General features: G+C 44.9%; 10 protein-coding genes across 10 annotated transcripts; 2 read left to right on the plus strand and 8 right to left on the minus strand.

Moving 5' to 3' along the window:
• Nucleotides 1–202: 202 nt before the first annotated feature.
• K450DRAFT_262194 (uncharacterized protein) lies at nucleotides 203–1,423 on the plus strand. The gene is made up of 2 exons (XM_051592437.1): nucleotides 203–332; nucleotides 391–1,423. The coding sequence occupies exons 1-2, from the start codon at nucleotides 213–215 to the stop codon at nucleotides 1,267–1,269; spliced, it is 999 nt and encodes a 332-aa protein (XP_051440356.1). The 5' UTR covers nucleotides 203–212; the 3' UTR covers nucleotides 1,270–1,423.
• A 443-nt stretch (nucleotides 1,424–1,866) lies between these two features.
• Nucleotides 1,867–2,568, minus strand: K450DRAFT_202937 (uncharacterized protein; the record flags this gene model as incomplete). Its single annotated transcript, XM_051584702.1, has 3 exons — nucleotides 1,867–2,084; nucleotides 2,154–2,206; nucleotides 2,270–2,568. The coding sequence occupies 3 exons, from the start codon at nucleotides 2,566–2,568 to the stop codon at nucleotides 1,867–1,869; spliced, it is 570 nt and encodes a 189-aa protein (XP_051440357.1).
• A 4,949-nt stretch (nucleotides 2,569–7,517) lies between these two features.
• K450DRAFT_303614 (uncharacterized protein) lies at nucleotides 7,518–9,587 on the minus strand (the record flags this gene model as incomplete). The annotated part of the gene is made up of 5 exons (XM_051593797.1): nucleotides 7,518–8,218; nucleotides 8,284–8,646; nucleotides 8,717–8,956; nucleotides 9,027–9,498; nucleotides 9,566–9,587. 5 exons carry the CDS (start codon nucleotides 9,585–9,587, stop codon nucleotides 7,615–7,617), a joined length of 1,701 nt encoding a protein of 566 aa, XP_051440358.1. The 3' UTR covers nucleotides 7,518–7,614.
• A 258-nt stretch (nucleotides 9,588–9,845) lies between these two features.
• Nucleotides 9,846–13,413, minus strand: K450DRAFT_262205 (uncharacterized protein). The gene is made up of 7 exons (XM_051592438.1): nucleotides 13,169–13,413; nucleotides 12,489–13,111; nucleotides 12,200–12,413; nucleotides 11,070–12,133; nucleotides 10,921–11,006; nucleotides 10,748–10,845; nucleotides 9,846–10,681 (listed from the first exon to the last, which is right to left on the minus strand). Exons 1-7 carry the CDS (start codon nucleotides 13,203–13,205, stop codon nucleotides 10,158–10,160), a joined length of 2,646 nt encoding a protein of 881 aa, XP_051440359.1. The 5' UTR covers nucleotides 13,206–13,413; the 3' UTR covers nucleotides 9,846–10,157.
• Nucleotides 13,414–14,398: 985 nt separating this feature from the next.
• K450DRAFT_262209 (uncharacterized protein) lies at nucleotides 14,399–14,810 on the minus strand. The gene has a single exon (XM_051592439.1). The coding sequence runs from the start codon at nucleotides 14,661–14,663 to the stop codon at nucleotides 14,487–14,489; it is 177 nt and encodes a 58-aa protein (XP_051440360.1). The 5' UTR covers nucleotides 14,664–14,810; the 3' UTR covers nucleotides 14,399–14,486.
• On the plus strand, nucleotides 14,704–16,204 carry K450DRAFT_262210 (uncharacterized protein). Its single transcript, XM_051592440.1, has 3 exons — nucleotides 14,704–14,781; nucleotides 14,856–15,196; nucleotides 15,265–16,204. The coding sequence occupies exons 2-3, from the start codon at nucleotides 14,958–14,960 to the stop codon at nucleotides 16,121–16,123; spliced, it is 1,098 nt and encodes a 365-aa protein (XP_051440361.1). The 5' UTR covers nucleotides 14,704–14,781; nucleotides 14,856–14,957; the 3' UTR covers nucleotides 16,124–16,204.
• K450DRAFT_262214 (uncharacterized protein) lies at nucleotides 16,071–17,814 on the minus strand. The gene is made up of 6 exons (XM_051592441.1): nucleotides 17,678–17,814; nucleotides 17,362–17,614; nucleotides 17,180–17,288; nucleotides 16,990–17,109; nucleotides 16,706–16,928; nucleotides 16,071–16,636 (listed from the first exon to the last, which is right to left on the minus strand). The coding sequence occupies exons 2-6, from the start codon at nucleotides 17,597–17,599 to the stop codon at nucleotides 16,286–16,288; spliced, it is 1,041 nt and encodes a 346-aa protein (XP_051440362.1). The 5' UTR covers nucleotides 17,600–17,614; nucleotides 17,678–17,814; the 3' UTR covers nucleotides 16,071–16,285.
• Nucleotides 17,630–19,101, minus strand: K450DRAFT_262219 (uncharacterized protein). The gene is made up of 6 exons (XM_051592442.1): nucleotides 18,941–19,101; nucleotides 18,786–18,867; nucleotides 18,613–18,714; nucleotides 18,374–18,550; nucleotides 18,122–18,313; nucleotides 17,630–18,036 (listed from the first exon to the last, which is right to left on the minus strand). Exons 1-6 carry the CDS (start codon nucleotides 19,072–19,074, stop codon nucleotides 17,749–17,751), a joined length of 975 nt encoding a protein of 324 aa, XP_051440363.1. The 5' UTR covers nucleotides 19,075–19,101; the 3' UTR covers nucleotides 17,630–17,748.
• A 1-nt stretch (nucleotide 19,102) lies between these two features.
• K450DRAFT_262224 (uncharacterized protein) lies at nucleotides 19,103–22,632 on the minus strand. The gene is made up of 4 exons (XM_051592443.1): nucleotides 21,739–22,632; nucleotides 21,466–21,626; nucleotides 21,201–21,397; nucleotides 19,103–21,136 (listed from the first exon to the last, which is right to left on the minus strand). The coding sequence occupies exons 1-4, from the start codon at nucleotides 22,598–22,600 to the stop codon at nucleotides 19,222–19,224; spliced, it is 3,135 nt and encodes a 1,044-aa protein (XP_051440364.1). The 5' UTR covers nucleotides 22,601–22,632; the 3' UTR covers nucleotides 19,103–19,221.
• A 722-nt stretch (nucleotides 22,633–23,354) lies between these two features.
• Nucleotides 23,355–24,268, minus strand: K450DRAFT_262228 (uncharacterized protein). Its single transcript, XM_051592444.1, has one exon. It carries the CDS (start codon nucleotides 24,021–24,023, stop codon nucleotides 23,424–23,426), a length of 600 nt encoding a protein of 199 aa, XP_051440365.1. The 5' UTR covers nucleotides 24,024–24,268; the 3' UTR covers nucleotides 23,355–23,423.
• Nucleotides 24,269–24,310: the final 42 nt, after the last annotated feature.

The raw sequence follows: 24,310 nt of genomic DNA on the forward strand, positions 1-24,310 counted from the left end.
TGTTCTCTTCCTCTGCTCAACTAACAGATTTAATTTTACATAGGATGAACACGTAGAAAATCGATGCTGTCTCTACGGTTCGATAGCTTTCCAAGCTGTTAATTGCGAAAAGCCACCTAATTACAGCTCCGATTCAACCGATATGCGCTCATTTGTAAAAAGTCTAATCTTGGCAAAATTCATTTTTTATTCCTTTATCTTCTTCCTTTCTAATGTTGCTACGGAGTATCTACATCGCTGCAATATCTTACGTTGTAGTTGTGAACGCAGCAACCTATCCAGATGCCTATATCACTGGCCCGCAAACAATTCAAAATTCAACCTACATACCTGTAAGCTCCATTTCAAGCATATTTCGTCATAGTCTTTGTTCCTAACGAATAGTATCAGACTGGATTTTATAGCTTTAGAAACCATGTTACCGGTCAGTGGCTCGAGTTTATTGCAGACGGCAATCAGATCCAACCTTCCAATGGACAAAACTCTACTGCGTTCAATGGCACTTTGTGGACTGTGAAGTATCATGCTGCAACGAATTACAGTATACACCATTTAAATGGCGACGACTCTTCATCTGGAAATGACAAATGCATATCGACTCGCTGGGATGATCAAATAGGAATCGACGACGCCGCGGTGATGTGGCAGTGTGAAATCGACAATATGACGGCAACTCCTTTAGATTTCAATCTCAACCCGTCGTTCAGCGGTGTCTACGACCCCACTCTCGGACTACAGCCCCTTCAACGTCGTGGTGATGCATTCAGTCGCCGGTTTGTAAACACGTACACGCCCATCCGTCCAGATAAACAACAATGGATGTTCATGCCACAAACCGTCAGTGCCACTCCGCCATCCTGGAAAAATGTCACCTTCGACCCAAGCACTGGGAATAATACCCTGCACGGGCCTGCCATTAAACCGAACCTCACGGCAAACCAGAACTATGGACAAAATACATTTTACATTGTGTCCGCCGCCCATCTTTGGAATATGTATCCTCGTTGCTTGTATCCACTTCCTATGAATACCTTCAACTTCACCTCCAACAACACCGTCGTGACTGCCTTGGAAGATTGTCAGTTTGGAAACGAGACCATGCTGTGGGACTTAATTTTATGGGAGGCTGAAAACTTTCCACAAGGTGAAGCAACCCCGCCTGAAGCGAAACCTCACAGCAGCGATAGTACCTTGATTGTTGTCTCTTCTGCGTCAACGCTTGGTCTGATTATGCTCATGCATACCTTATACCACTGGATTCTACTTTAGACACTCCCCTCCAGAAGTTTTGTACACCACTATTGTATACACCGTTATGCTGTACTTGTTAAGACCAACAACTTGTTATAGCAACTAGAATCATACCTTACATGGAAAAAGAATTCAAGATGTTTTATATAAATATATTCCATATTGGATATAATGATTTTTGGGCGGCTCTGTAGAGCTTTTTGTCCAAGAAGGCCGTTTTTTGACGTCGCTCAACAACAACATCTTATGTAAACTACGCTGTATCTGACCAAATACAACCGGTGGGGGGATGGACCTGCAAGCTTCAAATTAGTTCTGTGGTGGATATAGAACGAAGGTTTGTGAGGACGACTATACGAAATTTTCATGCGCAGATCTTTAGGTTTGTAAGGCTATATGAGGCGTTTGTTCCAATTCAAACTGCATAGCACCTAGTTCAAACAGGTAACAGTGCAACCCTGATCTGCCGTCGGGGCTGCACAGGAGACACATAGAACACGGTCAACACAATGAATTTATAGGATGATGAAGGATGAAAATAAGGAAGCACTGCATGGTATGATGATGAAGAAACAGATAAATGAAAGATACATGGTTTACAAAGCTTTCGTTCGTTCAGTAAGCTTTGCGATAAACAGCGAGCTCATGCTCAAGTTGTTGTATTCTCCACCGAGTATTGACTCTGTCTCTTTGCAGCTCTCTGATATAATCCACAGTTGCTTTTAAAATGATCCCCTTATTAATTTTACCATGGTAATCCAGGCACGATTCCGGAAGGAGCGCACCCAGGACCCGAATGCGTTCATTGATTTTTTCACGTCGTCTGCGCTCGACTATATGGAGAAAGAAAAGTCAGGTCAATTTTTTTGGGCTATAGACGTGGAAAGTCGAGGTTCGCTTACCTGCATTGTGAGATTCACGTCGCCTCTTGCGTTTATCCTGCGCTAAACGACGACTGGAAGCGATGGGTTTAAATATTGCTTTAAGCCTTATGGCATTCAGATGGACATCAGCTTACCTGTCCTCCACTTCGCCAGGAGCTTCGTTCAAAGGACTGTCGTCCTCAGCTGGATCTCTTATGCTACCATCCACGCTATAGGTATCCTGAGCGTTCCAGGAGGTGGTGTTCATGTTGGGCGTATCCATTGAGAATTCGCTGTCGGGCGGAGAGATGGAGGCAAGCGAAACCATGCCCACCGACGGCTGAGAGTTAGAGTAAGGCTTTTTGTCAGGTTGATCCACAACATCTTGCCAATTTTGTTCTCCGTAAATATAGCCATATGCAGCAGATGAAGGTATTTGGCTGCTATTGTTCATAATTATTTTTTTTGGATAGAGCTGTTCGAGGTATATTTGTTCTTATCGAGAAGGAGAGGAAAGACGATTTGATGGAAGAAGAGGAGAAGGAAAAAAGAGGAAGGATTGGTCAAGTCCTGGTTATAAACTATCCCATACGGTTTTTTCGGTATACGTTGAGTCGAGCATGGATAAAAAAGGAGGCGGTGTAGTCAACGAAGGTGGGATTATTTTGGACATTCACGGTCCAAATTGCAAGAACTTCAAACTCCTGAGTGCATTGGCTGTTGAGAACACTGTATTTCCTTTTTCTAGACAACACTTTGCATTTCGGAAAATCCAGATGTAATCAATTCTACTTTGTCAATCATGGGCATATCAAGAGTCTTGTTACTTTACTTCGTGCTGTGTTCGTTCTGAATTTGCCACATACATACACATCATATGCAAAGAGAAAACTAAACAAATTCTAGAAGTTGAAAATGGACGGGCATCATGGAAGATTTTGGGAGAAATTGAGGGCGGTCATACGGTACAGAACAAGAGTACGATGACGTTGATGCTATAAAACTTGTTGCCTTGCGAATTCTGTCTATCGGAACTCATGTGCTTATGAAGATACTGCGGTATAACACCCAGTACACGCAAACACAAGCATTTTATTTTTGAAACATAGCATTGGCACCTTATTTTTTTTTCGAGAAACCCTTCTTGGGGATCGACAGTGGTTGAATTGCGGCTACACCCAAATTATGATGATGTAATTTAAGGGAGCAAAGAATATTTGGGTAAAGAATTGCCCAGTGAAAGCTAGTGTCACTACCAAATGGATTTTAAGGACTTGAAAAACTAGTTTATTCAATATGGTCGATAAATTCAGTTTATCAAGGCAGAAAAGGAGGGATGTCATACCTTTCTAAAATGCCTCAGTTACTAGAGCGTTGCTAGGTGCTGAGATCAATAGGCGTTGCAGAGATACCCCGTTTCTAAACAAAACCATTAGCCTTTCTCAAACCTTCTTTAGCCATCGAGGTGAAGATGCCCCAATGCCTTGGGTTTCTGCCGTTCTATACCACTCGAACCAAGGCCTACCTATCCTTACGTTGTCATGCGATGCGGTGCGGTGTATTGGGCTTTGAATTGCCTCCCTTATTTAATTTTACACATGTACCGAAAGGAACCTTAATTGACCAGCTACTATGCCGAGTGTATCTAATGCAGCGTCGCAGAAGAGGATTGGCGAATTGTTTCCTGACTGTTTGGTTGTTGTCATGCATTTTAAATTGGGCATGAAAAGATAGGCTACCACAAACGGCATGGCCTGATCCTTATCCTCCGTTGCCGGCATTTTCATTTTTAATATCCATGGGCCCAAGTTTGCAAGTCCACTACCAGCTCGGGCGTGTTACAATTATAAAGAAGTCTCTCAAGATGACCACTCAAAAGATATTCAAATCACACAGTTCTGCATGATGCCTATAATTCATTGATATCCGAGGGACGAGAGGTTTTTCCTAGGTACAGTACCATGATGTTCCGTAAATATCATGTAAAAAATCATTAATGTGAAGGCTAACAAGGCATTTCATGATGCCTTAAAAATGCAACCAATCGTGTAGTGTGCCTTCCCCTTTATTTTTTGTTACGGGCTTAAAAAGATTGTTCTGGGGACCAGTCAAGCAGTAAGATCAGATGCGCGCCACACTTTCTCGAGGCAGAGAACATTCTATTCGCCACTAGCTGTCTTCTAGAACTCCCGACCAAACGATTGTTTTCTCATAGAGGGCGGCGGCCATCAATGGCAAGCCAGATAGACATTAATCTACTTCAAACTATGTGTTTATGAGAATAAAACATATTTGTGATCTGCTGTTCTTATAGCGCGTTCACATATCATACAAGGCTGGCTAAAAGTTGTGACTAGGCGCCTGTTGCCAAGCTTGGTTCGCCTCAATCCTAGCTACAAGCCGCTTGTCTCCACTTATGTGAATTGCGCACGCCAATGTCAGCCAAGTTTAACATTGCGATTATCAACGTCAATGCCTGCGGGTTTTACTTAATCCACATTTTATATAACCTTATCGAGAGCTAAAAGGAATAACCTTTCAAGGCAGATTTGGTTGCAGATAGCTGGTCATGCGTTCCCGGTGTTGAGGTGTAGTAAAATAGGGCTTTATGCGAACAGACACCTGGCGATTTCAAATCTTAAAAAACAAAACTTCACAGTTTTAATCTGGAAACAGTCATGATACGGTAGAAAACCGTCTATCTCCGTCTATAAGTTAACTACACTACTTCTATAGAGTACTTGACAGTAGTTCTAAACGATACAAGAGGGTGAAATACAAACAGATACAATATAATGAAGCGAAAGCCAAAATTGAATCATGTGCTAAATTGATCCTTAGTTGGCAGACAGAGACTGGTTGGCGTTGAAAGACTTATTTTCAATCCATTGCTTGAGTCCATAGAGAGTGGTGTAATTAGTTTCTCCGTTGACAGCAGCGTCGAAGGTGATATTGGTGGAGCTCATTCGAGCAGAAAAGGCTAAAACGTCAAAAGCAATTCCACCTCCGGGCGCGGTGACAGTGCCAGCGGGAATTTGGGAGAGAGAGGGAAGAGGAATATCACCGATCTGGCTCGTATTGGCTGTAATGCCTTTGCTTAATTTCTCCACGGTGGCATCCCAATTGACGTCTTCTTCGATGAACGTCTTGAAACCATCGATTCTTGGTCCAAGAACATCAAGATGATACAGCTCCTGTTCAATCTTGGTGACATATTCCCTGTAAGTTGTGTTAAATTGCGGCACAGCCAGTACAGACTTCAGAAGAGGTCGTGTCGTATTGGCATATTGCCTATAGTCTCCCGTTGACAAAGCCGTCTGGTTGGATCCAAAGTTGCCCATTGTGAAATCAAGGTCAGAAGAGAGCCAAGTCCAACGCTTATGGTTATCATACAACAAATAGTTATTGGCATTGTTCAGATAGCCGTCCATATGTCCTTGGAAAAACTCAAATGCCATACTGTCATACGATTAGTCAATTGTCTGGTTCAGAGATTCATGAAAAAAAAGGTACCTACTGTTTCAAAAACAAGTCTACGTCCATAAAGTCATTCCACTGGGTGACATTCCATTCTGTAGAGTTCTGAATGCTCTTTGTAAATTCAGCGAGCTTAGTGAAGTCTTCGTCCTTTTTGTCAGATGACTTTTCTTTGATTTTATACGTTTCATTTACACCGTAGATGGTTTGGTTGTCGCCAAGATAAGAGAGATCAGAGATGAGGAATACGGGGCTATCGAGACTAGGAGCTCCGTAGTTGCCCATGTAAAGGATTCCAGTGTCAGAACCGTCGTCTTTTCCATTGTAGGTTGCGTCCAACCACTTTTTATCAGGCTGATCAACGAAGAGGAAAAAGCCAGCAGGTCTGTTGTTGAATATAACTCTAAAGAGAAAGGCAGTATAAGCGCGTGCCCAATACGATGATATGTCAACCCATCTGATTCACATACCTAGCCCAAGATGCACCGTTCGCTGGAAGCCCTGCGCTGAGTCGGAGCATGTCATAGTACAACTTTTCTCGCATGAAGGTGGGGTCAGTTGCTGAAGAACGCAATTTGAACTTGGTAAGCCCGTCAAGGTCTCCACCCTTCTTGACATTGATTGTATAGGATTGCTTTGGCCACATGCGTGACGATCTTCCCGCCAAGTCGAACTTGATGTCCTTTACAAACTTGATACCACTGGGACTAAAACAATGTGTGAGCATTGTGATGCTGGAAAAAGCAAAGACCACTTCTATGAATTTACCTGATAACCGTCATGTTGCCAGCCACTTTTTCTTCTGAAGTGATGTTACTATGTATCGCTTCAATCTCGCTTTCATTACCCTGGATGTGAATCACGGCAATTTGTCCGTCTATATGCAGGCTGTTAGATACGTCTGTTTTGTAGACGTCGTCCCATAATTTAGGCAGCGCAGGAATGCCGACAATGTTGTTGGTTCTATTGTACACTTCATTGAGGGATTCGTTTCCACCTAATGGGGGTCTGGCAACAAGCTCTTGCTGAACTACTGCGTTGGCTGCATCAAGAACACAGTAGCTGTACGGAGATCCCGAAGGTGCTTGTCCAGTGTACAGCAATGGAGATTCGGGTGATTGATTAAGAGGGTACGTGGTATTGTCAATCGTCACTCCATATCTGGTGTAATTCGGGTCGAGTGTTACGACCTTGTATGTCGAGTTTGCGGCTAACACGCCGGAGCTCAGCAATAACGCTAGATTCCATAGGTCAGTATATGATGGTGAATGATGATCTTAGCATTAGATATATACTGACTTGAGTAAAATTTGACTTTCATGAAGAAGTAGCCGAGCGTCTCTCGCCATTGTTGTCTTCAGCTAGGGTTTATATAATGTGAAATTTTTTAGTGTTGGATTTTTGGTTTACCCGACCTGATTTTGTCCAAATACGGAATGTCACGCTAGAAACGCCGGAAATGGTACGTTCCATGGTCTTGAAACATACTGCGTCAATCAAGATGAGAGTGCAAAGAAAAAAATTCTTTGTTTCATAGGCCAGTCCGCTTCTCGTATAAGTGAGCAAAAATGCAAGAGCCCGCTTTTTAAACAGAAGAAGCGCATGTATACGTGCACTTGATGGAAACGCCAACTGTAACGCATGAGCCAATATCCGACATCCATTCATCAGAGGAAGGGGTCATCAGGCACTCCCTTCAAAAATAAAGCGCCTCTGTATTTGTCATGCCGGAAACCCCGGAGTCATTATGCCAGACCAAACGTCTTACATGTCGCTTGGAAATATGTGTTGTCGAGGTTATAACTAGAAACTTTACAAGAAGGTTCTTGACCTCCTTGGTCGGCATAAATTTGCTTCTTATTTAATCAGCAATGGGCAAGACAGAGTATTCTTATGATACTTTATTGTTTTTCTTGGGAAATAAATGGCGTTTGGTAAACATAGAACAAGCAGAAGGAAGGATGTGAAGTAATGTGGTGGTAATCTTTGTCGGTCATGACAACATTTGGGGAGATTTTTCTCCTTAAGAAATATGCAGGGACTGCTTGATATTCTCTGCCTTGTTTGTAATCCATTGCTTTAGTCCGTAGAGAGTAGAGTGACCGGTGACACCATTGATAGCCTGCTCAAAGGTTAAATTGGGAGAATGCAATCGTTCATGGTAATCCTTAACATCAATCTCAGCGTCCATCTTTGTCAGCTTTGATACATAGTCTTGGATCTTTTCGATTCCTTCCAAACCAGGGTTGGATACCTCATTGATCATTTTTGGTAAGCTGTGGTCCCATGCGACGTCTTCAGAAAGCATCGCCTGGTGAGCATCGATTCTTGGTCCTAGAATATCCAGGTTGTACAATTGGTTCACAAGTCGAGTAATACATTGTTCATACGCAGTACGGAACTCGGGTACAGCCAAGATCGCTTTCATGAGTGGCCGTTTTGACATGTCACCAAACTGAGTGTAGTCGCCGGTCCAGAGCTTGGTTTGATTACCAATAGAGTTGCCCATGACATAGTCCACGTCATTGGAGAGCCAGGTCCACTTGCCATTGTGATCATAGACATAGTAATTGTTTTGATTGTTTTGGTATCCATCCATATGGCCTTGCAAGAACTCTATGGCCATGCTGGAAAAGTCGGGCAACCCACATTAGATCATTGGATACACCCAACCCAAACTGATTTAACTTACTTTATGAGAAATACGTCGACATCCATGATGTTCTTCCATGCTTTGGCAGAGAGTCCTTTGGAGTCGGCAATTTGCTTGGTGAATTCCGCCAGCCTGGTAAAGTCCTTATTTTCTTTGTCGGACGATTTAGCTTTCAACAAGTAGGCGTCATTGACTCCATAGGAAAGCGGATCATCTCCCAAATACGACAAATCCGATGTATATTGCTTTTTGGCTGTGCTGTTCTGGAGAACATAATTGCCCATGTAGAGCACACCGGTAGTGCTATCATCATTGTCGCCATTGAAGGCAGCTTTGAGCCAATGCTTATCTAGCTGATCCGCCATCAAGAAGAGTCCAATGGGCGTGTTATCCATGATGACACTGTGAAAAAATTTCATTGAGTACCATGCTATTGGAAGGGTTATTCTAAAATCACCTAGCATTTTCTTACCGAACCCAGGAAGTTCCTCGGGCGGGGACGGAGGCGCTCTTTCTGAGGATGTCGTAGTACAGCTTTTCTCGCATATAAGTTGGATCATTTGGCTCAGCTCGCAATTTGAACTTTTTAAGACCGTAAAGGTCCTCTTTTTTGCCTTTCACTTTAATGTTGTACGACTGCTTGGCCCACATTCTGGATGATCGGCCCGAGAGCTTAATCTGCGCTTCTTTGATAAATTGAACGTCGTTGTGGCTAAAAAAGGAGATTTTTTTTTTTAATTTCGCTCGGCGTTGGTCCATTGTGTATTTTGACATCACCTTACCTTATAAACGTCAGATTTCCAAGAACTTTAACGTCTTCGGTAACGTTGGAGTGGAGAGCTACCGCGGCATTCTTCGTCGACTGAAAGTGGATAGTAGCAATGTGACCGTCGGGATGCAGTAGCGGATTAAGGCTATCTTGGTAGTTATATTTCCAGAGCGTTGGAAGCTTGGGAATGTCATGCACGGTTTGGGTTCTTTTGTAAATTTCATTCATAGTGGAGTTGCCCTTGATCGTACCAGGACGAGAGAATTCTTCACTCTCAGAAACCCTGTTTTCATGATCGACAACGCAGTATTTGTATGAAGACCCCATGGGACCTTGGCCAGTATACAGTAACGGAGAGGCCCGGGATTTTGAAAGGAGATACACGGCATCATCGATCGAGACGCACATTCTGTTCACGGTTGGATCCAGAGTAACGACGTTATAAGTAACGTTTTTTGCTACTACTGATCCAGCAAGGACCAAACCTAATCAAATGCAAGTTAGCCTGGGACATCGTTCCAACGTATGCTGTGCACGAAGAGCACAAGTTACCTAGAAGCGTGAAATGCATCATCTTGGTTTCTTTGGTTAGAGAATACTGTACCTGGATACGTGAAGTATATATATATAGGGTGTGTTCGTTTAATTTGTGTTTAGAAATTTCCGGGCCAGGAGATCACAACACTACTGTTCAAATTTTTTCCGCCCGCGTGAGGCAACCATGGGCGGCACACGGACCTCTTTCAAAGCACTGACGTTTTCTGAAACTCGGGTATTTTAGAAGAAGTCTCACATCCTCCCATTTCCATGTTATTGTAGTCAAAACTAGCGATCACTGATAAATGACAGGCGATATTATGCTAGGTTTCAGAACACAATCCAACCTGTACGTAGGATATAATAGCACTTTTAATGAGAAACATGATCTTCATCAGAAAGAGCGTCTGGCTTATCTGCCAATTTACAACAAGGCCTCAAGTTACAATACATAAGTTAAGAAGAGTATATATACACCGATGGGTATAGAATGTGGAGCAAACATTCCAAAAAAACTAAAAAAGAGTATGTATTTCTGTTTGAAAACAGTCCAGATAAGTCTAATTGAAGGGTATACACGAGCGACCAAGAACGAGGTGGTGGGCTTCTACATTTGCGAAGCAAAAACAAGGGCAGCAGCTGGACCAGGGGCAGCGTCGTTGGATCCTCCAGCTGCAGTCGAGCCACCCCCACCAAGCATACCATCTTGGCCTTTTTCAGAGTACCTATAACCTCTACGGTAATGGGTGCTGTCGCTACTGCCGCCGGAGGCAAGGCCTTCCATACCATATCCAGTCTTGTTGCCAAAGTTATAAATTTCGTCAGGAGCATCGTTGCGAGTGGCCACTGGCATGGGTGGCAGAGTGTAGCTGATCTCCAAAGTCTCCAAGACTTCCTTCAGTTTCATCATGTACGCATTTCTTGACGCCCAGCGCTTTCCACTATCAGACCAATTTTGCTTATGCTCCATGTAGATGGTTGCTGTGATCTTGTTGAGCTGATCAAACGTGATGATATTCATACCATGGCTGTTATAAGTAAAACCTTTGCCTTCGGTATTGTACCACTCTTGCATATGATCGCGCAGCGAATCAATCTTCCAAGCTGGTGTTCTGAAGTGCAAATGAATGTCTAAGGGAACAATATGCATGAGTATTTGGCATTCGATGACCATAGTAGTTAAAAACAATATCTTACCCACTGTCTCGCCCATAGGGCCAGAACGAGAGACATTGAAAATATATAGAGGAGCCAGAACTGAGTTCTTTACATAGACGGTGGTACCATCCCATTTACTGTTACATAGACGTTAGTGACATGGATCATGTTGGATACAGCAAGCTGTGTAACGGCTTGTCAATGCAACTTACAGGAATGTGGTAATAAGCAACCCCATGCTCTTCACTTGCCAGTTTTCCGTACCGATGAAGACACGATCGCCGATGTCATAAGGATGCTAGAAGGAGCAAACGTCAGATCAAGTATGGGCACAGTGAAAAGAAATGGGGATAAAACTCACGGTCACGAAAATGAAAATGATACTTTCAAACATGTCTTTTGCGCTGTTACCAAAGATGAAACTGACAGCAACAAACATGGTCCACAAAGGCATCAGCGAGGTACCAACGTTGATACCGAACGAAGCACAGACAATGACAGCCCAGATGATGGCAGCAATGGTCAGGAGAATCACGTCGAGTTTACCAGAAGCTTGAGACAAGTCTCTCATGGACGCCGATAGGAGTTTGCGTTCTTTGTAAATGCGAATGCAACCATTACGCAATTCGCGCCGGGAAATGTCGCCATTGCCGTCCTTGTCAAAGAGTTGGAACGCTTTAGCTGCTTCTTCCTTGGTGCGGAAGTGACTGTACAGATCGGCTTCCACCAAGTAATCTCGATCCGCGCCAGCTGGTTTCAAGCTGGCGTAGATCTGCCTGGCAAGATCTTTGGCTTGCTGTTGAGACGTTCCGGATGGCGGCAAAATGGTATTGTAGACCGACTTGATATTAAACCCGTTTTTGATCAGATTAGGAATGGCCAGCGCCGTATCTTTTCCTCCGTGCACAAGCGTTTTCGCCGAGTCGAACGTGCTGCTTCGTGAAGACAGACGACTTATGGTGGGACGGTCATTCTGTTGACGCGGAGAGTCTTCATTGGCCTTGAGACCCTTCAGCTTTTGAGTCAAGGTGGAGAAAAAGTCATTGGAGGATGGTCTGGAGGGCATGCTGGGTCGTCCAAGGTAAGCTGGGGTTTCGTCCTTCATCTTCTCGTCTGGCATGGGGATGCGAGTATCGTTTCTAGCAAAACGTACATTGGACTTTTCATCGCCATTCCGCTTGAGCTTTCGGTTTGTACGTTTTTTCTCATCGATAGGCAAAGTCCCCATATCGTCACCACTAATGCTATCTCGTTGACTGTTTTCCAGCGATGGACGGGCACTGTTGGTGTTGGAGCTGGATTTGGTTCGGCGTCCTTTTCCATAGTTGAATCGTCGCTTGCCCTTCTTGAGTCGATCCAGGACAGTCAAAGCATGGTCGTTGTGGGCAATTCGAGTGCTGTAGGCCTTGCGATGGAAAGCGGTCACTGAAGACAGATGTGGATCAGTACTTGGGATGGTTTAGAAGGTTAGGAAAAAGCTTGCCTACTGACCAATCAATTGTAAAATAAACTTTTCAATAAAGACCATCAGTGCCAAAAAGAAACAGCACTGCCAAATAACTTGAAAGGTACCGGTGTAACCAAAGGAGGCTTGTCGATCAGACCTTGTTAAGTTATTGGGGAAGACTCTCAGGAAAGCCCAAGCTCCCCAGCCCCATGCCCAGATCAGAATCAGCTTGATATACGTTCGAAGGGCATTGTAGTACTGTGAAGAGAGGTGAATTAATGATATTGAAAGAAGGGTATGACGTATATGGGATGGTGAATTCGTGCAACTTACAGCCAGTCGCATGCGAGTAATCTCGGTCTTGCTGGGCATAATGATTTTGAACAGGGTTTTGATACACCAGGGAATGACTTCAACAAAAAAGTGCATGGCAACCGATATAACCCACATGAAGGCGAGCCATGTGAACCAGAGCTCCAAGCTCAAGGCAATATTAGATAGTCCGACGGATGCATCCGGCTTTTCCAAGTCGTCGTATACGACGTGGATAATGATGGCAACACCAATGACGATTAAGCCAAAAACGATATTGAGTGACCAAGCGATGGAGGATGAGTTGGATGCCAAGCACTGGAACAAGCGGCTGTTGCCTATTTTTGATTCAGTTGGCTTGTTCTCTTCCAGAAGACTGTCGTCATCGTCCACAATGTCCCAATCGAATTGCTCTCGAGTTTGTGGTTCAACATCCGTATCGATATGATCGTCTTGAATATCAGCTTCCTTCAATTCAGTCGGATCACCGTGAGTGTAAGGATCTTCTTCCTCGTCGGTGTGCCGGTTGAGGTCATCCAAATGGAGTCGTTTTTCATCATCTGTGTACCTTTCTACAATGTCACTGTTGGATTTATCCGAATGATGTGTGAGACTTTTCGGATCGATATAAACATCTTTTTCTTCTACGGCGGTGGTTAGTAGGCTGCGAGGCACACCAGTTCACTGAACACGAGTCTTACCGAAGGACGGCGGCGTTCCCGTTTCTGAATGAGACATGGTAGGCCAGGAACGTCAAGTGGAGAAGAAAAAAGACAAGAAGTGGTCAATAGCCTATAAGCTTTATTAAAGGGAAAAAAAAAAATTAAAAAAAGAAGTGGGTCCGATGAGTAGCATAGCGTCGCTCCGACTCGGGGCACTAAAGGACTTCGTGACGCTTGCCTTCATAAGGTAGGTACGCTAGACAGTTACACGCAATTAAAAAAATTGAATACCAACGAAGGTTGTCCCTACATCAAGGCGATCGATCGACCACCGTGAGTCTACACCATTGTGCAGTGCAGTGGCCAGCCAGCCATGAACTTTCTGACGTTATCGAATTATGATACTAAAATGAGTTTTTCAGGAGCCGAAAGATAGTGCAGAATTGGCTATTCAACAATGCCGTCAAGAGGGTGGTTAGCGCTATTTTGTCAATGGCAGCAGAATCGCGCGTCGACCTATGCTGTTCTTTGAATAACCGGATACTGTTAATTAAGCTGGCTTAGAAACAAGCTTGCATCTCGATCCTACAGTTACCAAGCTTGCTCATGTTCACACGTGCCTTTGCTATATACGCCAAAGTGCCATCGATCCAATCCATCGTTTGATCACCCTTGTAGTGAATACGTTGCAGGAGTCCATGATCGCCTTCTACGCCACATTACCTCTTTGGTGAGACCCTTGCCATGCAGCATCATGAAAGCAAACAAAATTTTGACAGTACTACTTTTTCCAACTTCATTGGCTATATTTTCGACCAATTAACAAGTGCGGAAAAAGAAGCTAAAGAAAGTTTTTTCAAAGGGGTCTGACATCATATTCCAACTCCTCAAGCAGACGCTGCGTAACACAGTCCGCTAAAGATGATCTCCAGTGAATGCATTTCCAGATGAAACATTAATCTATGAAGAGCTTCTTTGCCTGAGATGAATCCGATGTTGCAGGATCCGACGGTATATCAGGACCATATCCCTAGGCTTTTATACAATGCTGGGTATGTACGCGTCTCAGGTGGGTATCCTTGCAGCCTTAAGCTTCTCTGCCTTCTATCCCCTTTACTCAATATGGGCCTAGCAAGTCGTATCAGAATGGGACAGTGTTGTTCATCTGTTTGGTCGTGTTAGGAGGCATCGTATCCTGTTAGAGACGATCTGCCTACCAGTGGTGCTGAATTTTGCCTTGCTCGCTCGCGTCGGGCGGCCAAATCTTTTACCTCTCTCTTCATCTTCGTTCCTACTCAACATCTCTTTCATTAAACGCTACCTGTTGTGGTCAACGATGACATCTAATCAAAACATATCAAAGAAAGGAGTTCATGCAACGCTGCTCATTTAAACGCAGGAGGTGTGGGCAGTCACAGTTTGCCACCCAGTGGTTGATGTAAAGAGCCCAGAATTGAGTCAACGACGTGGTCAGCCAGCCAACCGGGAAATTCAAGGTGCCAAATAAGGGTGGCCAAGGCCTGACTGTTGTCATACGGGGAAAATTTCCCAGTCATTTTCCGCCTCCACACACCGTTTTGCATAGATCCATTGAGATCTTGCGCTGGATCATAGGGAACATACAGCACGGTTATAGTGATTTTATTGCATAGGTATGAGATTTCGGTATGTGTGCTATTGAAAAAAAATTAATAGGCCAGTATCTGGTTTGCTTACTTAACCAAAGCGGGGGTCAAGCGGGCGGATCTCACTAGCGGTCACACTAAACCATGGCATACCGTTCCATGGGAGCTCCGTCTCTCTTCACCCTTTTCCTTCACTTCTCACTATGCCTGTTACAAAGATTAGTCTATCCGCCGAGGCTGGCGTTGATCAATATACTTTGATCAACCAGCAAAAGACCTTGGCCGTCATGGTCTTGAACTATGGCGGTACCATTACCCATATCCTTACCCCAGACAAGTCGGGTCATATCAGAGACGTTGTGCTTGGTTTCGATAACTACGAGGGCTACTTGAACTCTGCCAACCCCTTCTTTGGAGCTTTGGTCGGTCGTTATGCAAACAGGTAAGAGGCGCAGTAGGGTGTAAGAAACGGCATGAGTAAAACTCTAAAACTGGGGTGATTATCCAAAGAATCGGTCTAGGCAAGTTCACCATCGATGGAGAGGAATACCAGGTCCCCATTAACAACACTCCCAACGCTTTGCATGGAGGTATCAAGGGCTTTGATAAGAAGATTTGGGATGTGGAGGTTGTGTCCGAGTCCCCAGCCGCCATTCGTCTCACCTATGTTTCTGAGGACGGTGAGGAAGGGTATCCCGGAAAATTGACCACGTATGTTACCTACACCGTCACCGATGCCAATGAGCTTGAGGTGGAATATGAAGCTGTGACGGACAAGTCTACCGTTCTCAACTTGACCAACCACACCTACTTCAACTTGGCTGGTGTTGAACTTGACCCTAAGATTCTTGACACTGAGGTCACCATGAACGGCGTTAAGGGCTTCCTTGAGGTCGACGATAACTGTTTGCCCACCGGTAAGGTCATCCCAGTGGCTGATGTTAACCCTATGGACTTTACTGGATCCAACGCCGGTAAGACCATTGGATCGCGTGTCAATGATGTTCAAGGCGGTGGTTACGATCATCCCTACGTGATCCACGACACCTTTGTTCTCGATACCACCGGTCTGCCCATGCAAAAGGACGTCTTCGTGGCCCATGCCCCTCAAACCGGTATCACTTTGAGCATGGCCACCACTGAACCTGGATTCCAGTTCTACACTGGTAAGGGAATTGCTGAGAACGTCTTTACCGGCAAGAAGTCTCAGAACAATGCTCCTGGCATCGGCCCATTCTCTGGTTTCTGTCTTGAGACCTCTCGTAACCCCGATGCTCCCAACCACGAAAACTGGCGCCCTAGTGTCTTGTTGACTCCTGGTGAGCAGTACAAGGGCAAGACCATTTACAGCTTTGGCGTGAAGTTGTAAGAACAACAACCCAACCTTGGCGGTTTCTCTGATTTCATAATTATATATTTTTTTTTACTTTGGGGTCCAACAATAAACCGATTTTATACATGTACAACCAAGGAAAAATTACAAAACAGCGGTTTAGGTAGGTATACATAGGGGCGTTTCCTTTCACCACTTCTAGTATAACCCATGTCGCCTGGTTGATTTGCGAGATATAAGGGTGGACGTGTCGTCCTCAGAAGCAGATCTAGACTCCACCTTGTTGCTTCGTCTATTGAGTGACATGGTACGGCGGATGGAGCTGAGAGCTGGCTTCCAGTGATGTTTTGGTTTTGGAGGTTTGCTATCGGTAGGGTCCACCTGACTGCTGGCGCTGAAAAACGTAGTGGCAGTAGGATAGCTTACCAGCGGTTCCTCGAACACGGACTCGAACAGGGAAGAGTTTTCGGATGCCATCGCCTCCTCTATCGGTTGAGGAGGACTATCATGGATCTCTGTAACGACTTTGACGAGTGACTTGGGCAGGTGCTGGAAAAAAAAAACCAAGGGAGGAGTCAGTGGAGGGAAACCGATCTCGATGGGATGTAGCGTTCTTACCTGGTCTAAATAGGACCGAGTGAGGCCAGGTGGCATATATCTTGTCCAGTGGGTGAGTTCCGCTTCGTATGTCTCTAACCCAGCCTGTTGAATATCGTTTATACTCCACAGTCGAGACTGATGTTTGTCTAGCTTTGGCAACGAGCCAAGTTCCCATGTACTGGGGTCAATAGGCGGCGTGAACGTCATAATTTCCTCCAGATCGCGAATGATGGCGAGAGTCCTGACCAGCAAAGTTTCATTCAGTAAAAGCATCGGGTCTGCAAGTTACCATGGCTATTTACCTTTCATCCGGATTCGGTGTGGATTTCAGGAGATCCAGGTTCTCAAGTGCTTTACCTATCTCTCGCCCAAATACATCTTTCTCAATATCAAAAGCCATAGGGTCCTTTTCAATATCGTAACTGCAATCTCCAGAATTAATTTTTTCACTGGAATGAGCATTTGGTGTCGTAAAGTGAACAAGGCACTTACCGATGAGGGACAATATCTTCTCTTGTGTTTCGTCGAACATTCAGTGCACTGAGCTGGCCGTTGCAGGTAATGCAATAGTACAAGTTTCGCCAATGCTGTGACGGTCGGACTAGGGTGAAATAAGAGTGTTTAATCATACCACTCTCCTTCTTGGGGATCTCGCTATCGATTGGATCACTTACTGTGAACAACAGGACTGAGGCATGGATCTCTGAATTCGCCTACAAACAGAAGACTGGAGTCTTTGCTTGACCACTGTCCAATGCCCTCAGCTCCACTGCAAATGAATTTTGGCGAATACTCGTCTTCCACATCGACAAAACTGTTGTACGCATTGTGCACAGGAAGAGAGCCTGGCGTGAGCGACCACATTTTGAATGTCTGATCGGACGATGCAGTGCATATAATTTCCGGATGCATATTACCCCACGCCAACTACATTAGAGCAGATTTAGCCAGTACACAGTCTAATTCTCCGTCCATAAAACGACCCCTTACCGAGTTAACAGGTTTGCGATGGCCGTCTATTTCGGCCACGGCATGCGAAAACCGAATATCCCATATCTGGGTTACACCATCATCGTCTTTGCAAGCAAAGCATGTAAGTATCCTGTCACTCCATCTAGTTCCACTTGTGTCTTACCTGCACTTGCCATCCAGTATGGAATGATAGGGCTGAACTTGACATCCCGCACACTGGGCCGATGAGCGCGAGGTGTCGATGTCCATGCTGGAGCTGAAGATGGAGAAATTCGGCTGTCAATGATATTCACACTTCCATCGGTACTAGCTGTTGCAACCAAGCTGTACGGAGCATGTGGCGACCAATGGCCATTGTTAAGAGGGTAGGGTCCAAACTAGAGCAATGTAAATAAAGTACCATTGAGTCCTATGGTGCGGGGGGGGGAGCTTCCTACGCCAAACGCTTTCTTTTAACCTCACCTTTCTTGAATAAATTGGTTCTGCCTGATGTTCAACATCCCAGATATGCATGGCGGAACCAACGACCATGAAAAACTTGAGTGTATTGACAGGGTAGCATTCGTCTGGATTGAACGTGTATCTTCTAGAAAACTGAACGGCTTTGACGTGGCTGTTGGCAATTGGGATACCCGGTGTAGCTAAAGGGTCATACTAGCCCATGGTTTAAGTTTGACAGCAGAAGAGAAAGTTTTACAAAGCCCTCATACCTACATTGCTTCCTGGAGGGACGTATTGGGCTACCTGCCGCGGGGAAATGGTTTGCGTATCGTTCGCCATGCCATGAATATCCAGCATCTTTACAAAACCATGGTTGGAGCCAATGAGTACCGTTTCCTCATAGCTCGCCAATGAATGCACCGGGTCGGAAAACTTATCCGACGGGATATTCTAACACCGACCGCGTTTATCAGTATTACATAATTGTCAAACTTTAGCTCATCCATCCATACCTGAAAGCGAGGATACGCAAGTGCATCATCTAAGCTTTGGTCTTTGTAAAAGTGAAGGTTATCTTCGGCACCAGCCGATCCCAGCACAATAGTATTAGAGCACTGGAATAAAGTCGTTGGGGGTGAATTCAAGCGTAAAGAAAGGAGAGATTCAAACAGTCGAAAAAGCCTACGTCAAGCACAGCAAGTGAGGTCCAGTAGGCGGTAGGTCGTGTTGCTATGGACGCACAGCTCGTCTGTAAGCCTTTTGCGACGCTAGGATGAGATGCACGGTGTGTCAAATTATTTTCCTTGTCAGCGGTGTTTGGAGGCAAATTAAAGCACGTACTCGTCTCTCTGTTGGGTGACAAAGGGCACACCTAGCGACTTGCACAAGGCAGATGTGAGGGGCATAGGCGTCAATTGACTGCTCTGTGAGTGCTCTATTCGTTCGATAAGCTGGTTTTTGGAAATAATCGTCATGAATGAAACAAAAGGAAGAGTCTGCGAATTTGGGAAAATGAATGAGAAATAAAATGAAACGTTGTGAGACATTTTCTGCAACAAAAATTTATCCAGCTTTCTATTGATTGTTTATTTTGCTGCTTTATATCGAGTTAATGTCTCCTACTACAGAATCAAATGCGAAGAATGCACTTTCCAGTCAGGAACACGCTTGGCGAAGGGCTTCATCAAATTACCGCTTCCAGGCATGACGGGCCATCCGGAGATAAAAGCCTGTGCGTCGTCTACGTCGTTCCAAGTATACACGAGCATTTCAATCTGGTTGCCTTGAGGTTTGATAAAGCCATCCATGAGATAAAAGTCATGCTGTGGTCCGTCGCCATTGCCATAGTAGCGCGCAATCACCACGTCATTCAAAATGACAATAGCAGTAAAGCCGCCGTCAAGGTGAAGTCGGAGCGGAGCATGGACCTCTAGAGGGTGATCATAGTCAAAGGAAAATCGAATCCATCGTGGGCCGTCAGCGGCATACACCTTGAATGTGGAAACAGGATGGGCAGTGAGTTCCTCTACCACATTCAAAGCTTCCCAAGGATGATTTTTGCTTCGTTCGTCGGGCCAGCCAGTGGTATCATATTGGTTGCTAAGCTGTTGTACATCGACACCCGTGATCTTCCATCCTTCGTCAGCTTCCTTTTTGGCGGCAGCATTTAGACCACCAAGTTTGGCAGAGATAACTCCTCGTGGATTACGAATGTCGTTCATGATGAATGCTTGTCTACATAATCCAAAGCTGTCGATGGCAATGACAAGGTCGTTGTCTCCGTTCAACGCTGCGCTGGGTAAGGTGTACTTTTGGGTTCCCAAAAACCATGGGTCAGGGCCAATTTTGGCTCCAGGCATGAACAGTTGGCGAGAGTACGTTGTGTGGCCGCCAACAATCTTACCATTGAGAATGATAGTAGCTCGGTTACGTGCATTGACAGAAAGAGTCACATTTTTGCCCTGCTCAGCTTTGAACGTGGTTCGGTACAGAATGTGGCCGCTGGTGTACAAGTGATCTAAAGCATCCCAGGAAACCTTTTCTTTGCCGTGAGGAACAAGCCCAGACCAAGGCAAGTTTTCGAAATCAGTGGAGCGGAACTCCCAGTTGGTCAAGGCGATTTGCAACGTAGTATCGTCTTTGTTGACGTGATTCAAAGAGTGGTGATAAATAAATGGAACGTTGTATTTGTCTTGAGCCGAAGCGAGGGACATCTTGTCAAACGAGAGAACGTGCAAATCAGATTCTTGATCATTGTGGCTAAACTCGAGTTTGCCCTCTGCACGGTTGTAGAATGCACCATCAGAGCCCCACGTCACAATTGTAGGTTGAGATGTGGATTCGGTTTGATGCCAATAAGGGTCATGGAAATCAGCATACAAAGTAGCGACATCACTTGGGGCGAGAGAAACAATGTACATGCTCTTGCCAGCCTTTGACACCTTTGTCCATCCTTGATGCTCGCCAAAACCAATAACAACAGCTGAGCCTTGGTCTCTTACAGAGTGACGCATGTTGCCGGTGAACTCCAGATCTTCTTGAGTGTTATCGAAGGCAATCTCGCCGATGGTGTTGCCAGCCACAATCCACACCTCATCTTGAGCGTTTACTATTCGGGTAAGGATGGGTAAGGTTGACAAGATGAGGCGAGCTCCATTAGCCGCCACATAGTTTCCAACTGCTGTCATGGTCTGCTTATAGGGTAGCTGGCAGCCAAGAGCAAGTGTAGTAGATTGGTTATTGGAGGAGACAAACGGCACTTGCACTTGGAAAGTATCCCGCTTCTTCGGATCAAAGTTGCGCAAAAAGCTGAATTCTACCTGCTGGTCAGCTTCTTGGGGTGCAGTGATGCGTTGGGCATTCAGGACATCGGGTATCGATAGAGTAATATTAGGCACCTTGACACGATCCGTCTTTGCAAAATAAACGCCAAATGATCTAGCAAATAATGCAGTTTGTCGGACAGCTCGAAGGCGTGAAGACATGTAACCGTACTCTCTGATACAGGCCGAGTAATCGTAACTTGTGTAGACGTCACTGTTTGGGGGTAAAGGCATGAGATGGTGTAGTGTTAGGCAGTGCATTGAAAACAATAACTTACGGGTCGCCTAACATGCCCCAATTGGTACCACCATAAAACATGTAAATGCTATTCATGGTTATGCCTTGGGCTAGCATGCTGTCTAGGATCAGTTTGGTGTAATTTTCACCGAAAAAGTCGTATATTTCGTCATAAGTGTGGTTAAGGAGGTAGTGATTGAACCAACCGCCTTGCAATTCTGGGATAAACATTGGTGTCTAGTGGGGGGGGGAGGGTTAGCATATACAGTATTTTTTGGGGGAAATCATAAAGAGTACCAACGAACCTCAGCTGCACCACCACCGAATCCTCTGACAGTCTTCTCAAGTTTATCAACGGAATTCTTGACGGTGCGAGGATCCCAGTCTGACCATTCACCAGCGCCTTGACCATCATCAATGAGCCAACTTTTTGGAGAACTTGATGGAGCGAAGACTGAAGGCAATAGTGGAAGTGAGAAAAGTGTGGATATAAGTTTAGATGTGAACCAGTGTATTTGAACATGTTTTCATCACTACTCTTATACATATAAACCAATAACGGCGATACTTACCAACATATTTGTCAAAGCCATACCAGTCAATACCAAAGCCCTTTGTTTGATCACGATGAGGCATACCCGTTCGTGCAAAGGTGGTGCGAGGGATCCAACCACCTTCTTCAAAACCATCGTTGGTGAACAAAGGAACCGTGACTCCGGCATCTCTTGCACCTTTAGCCAAGATGCGCATTTGATCATGCAAACCAACCGGCAGTAAGCCATGCATGACTTCGAACAATTCATTGTCGATTTGAACTCCGATGACACAACCTTTGGATTTGTTGGTAATTTGATGGCGAGCAATAATAGGAAGCAATTGCTGATACCACTCGACTTCGTACATGGCGAATTCGTCATCGTAGCTTCTCCACAGCATAGCCATGTTATGCCGAATGCGGAGATGTCGTTTGGCAACCAACCACGCCGGGTAGCCACCGCCATTTGTTTCTGCGCAAATGTAAGGACCAGGTGCAGCGAGCACATAGATGCCGAGTTTTTCACACAAGCTCAAGAGGAATTCAATGTCGCGATTTCCATCAAAATGATACACGTCTTCGGCCGGTGAATGGTATCCCCAATGAAAATAGATACGAATGGTATTCAGACCCGCCGACTTGTATTGCTTGAGTACGGTTTCCCATCGAGTTCTATCTGGAAGACGCCAGTAGTGAAACTCCCCACTGAATATCATGGTAGGCTTGCCTTCAATGGACAATGCATATTTATCCCAGTCTAGTACGTCGCGGTACTGGTCTCGCTGGTAAGCGACATCAGCGGTGTGAATGGGTAATTGGCCATAGGTACGTCTATGCCAAAATACAAAGAAGGCAGACAAAGCTGCCGGTATGATGGCCAGAAACGACAGGAATGGAGATGCCATAGTTTTTTGCCTTAGGGCAGCATAGTGCCAGAGGTGCTATAAGGTGGAGCATCACGTGGATTGTGACGTGAGTTCCGCTGCCTCTCCCCCCAATAACAGAAAGCCCCAAATACCCCCTTGACAGGAGAAGCGCACGCGTAGAGAAAGATTAGAAATCCCAGGGAAAATAAAACGTCCCTACATCTGTCCGTGCTCTTACACACGTTTCTGCGCGCACGGTTGAATAGATTCAGGCCTTGGAGATCAGGAACGAAGGAGGTTTGACAGGTTCTTCTTCTATTTGACAAATTGTCACAATTGGCCACTCCACTCATGATCCTAGTGACGATGTCTCTTCTTCCGTTCTTCCGCGATCAAAACACAATACTATGAATAATCATCCCCAACCAAGAGTTCATAAACAGCAAAAAACGATGTCAATCCTCTTGGGTAAACAGCTGATGTTTCAAAAATGGACACCATGGGCCCCTTAGTTAAGGAGGATGGAAAATGCAGATAGGAATGAAAGCAAACAAGCAAGGCAAAAATTTCATGAAAGATGCAGCATAATGTGCTATGGCAATGATACACCAGTGATGCAAGGCAGTTACAATTTTATTCAATTATTTTATACAATACCACTGACGAACAAAGAGACCCAAGAAAAGAAAGAGAAAATGATAAATGTAATGTTCAACATCTTGTAGAACAACAAGATGAATAAAGAGAATGTATGAGTGAAGTGTATGTAATGTTGTGTATAATTTTTTCTTCTTTTTTTTTTTGAGGTGGGTTGTGTGAAAGCATTTGTCACGATGGGCCCCACAGGAACATCGAGATGGTTTTACGGCAAAGGAAGGTCGTCAAAGGTTAGACCTTCCGTGTTGGGTTTACCTTTAAGAGAGTCCAAGTCGATCAACTTTGTTCGTTCCCCAAACAATTGACGATATGCACTCTTGATGGTGACTTCAGAGACACCGGCGATATGAGCAATGTCTTTTGTACTTTTTGGATATCGAAATAAGAATGAGATGAGATAAATGCAGGCTGCCGCGACGGAAATGGGCGATTTGCCAGCCAAAGTACCCAAATCCTTGGCCCGTTTGACGAGGTCGACACCGGCTTTTTGCACATACGCAGGAAGGTTGAGATTCGAACAGAATCGAGACATCAAATCTTCACTGTTCATCACCGCTGTATCGGTTTGTAATTTGTTCTGCAAAGCCTTGTAACATCGTCCAATCTCCTTCTTGGGCACTCTCGTCAATGCACAAATTTCACGGAACGTACGGCCCACTTTTTCCTGTCGACAAGCAATGAAGATGCAGGCAGCGATGATGGCGTCACTGGTTTTACCTCTCAATAGTTTTTCGTCTTCGACTCGTTTATAAAGTTGTTTGGCTGTATCGCTGACCAATTTCGATAACGAGATAGAATCGCACATTGCGCTGATCTCCTTATATGCTTGTAATAAGTTTCGTTCACCCTTGATGGCGGTGGCTCTGCCGTGGACTTTATTCAAATCCTTTGCCGTGCCCGATCCACCATCTCGCCGAGAGATCACAGTATCTAATTGATTGTCGCCTAAGAGAGGATTGGCTGCCGCACCAACACGAGAAGGGTCCTATAGATGTACATAGGTGAATTTTGAAAAAAATAAAAGACAAGATGATGAAATCAAAAGAGAACTTCAGGTTAGTGATAGGTTCTCACATCACAATGAACACACAC

The sequence above is a fragment of the Umbelopsis ramanniana genome, assembly GCF_025399195.1.
Source record: "Umbelopsis ramanniana AG unplaced genomic scaffold K450scaffold_94, whole genome shotgun sequence".
Taxonomy (NCBI): domain Eukaryota; kingdom Fungi; phylum Mucoromycota; class Umbelopsidomycetes; order Umbelopsidales; family Umbelopsidaceae; genus Umbelopsis; species Umbelopsis ramanniana.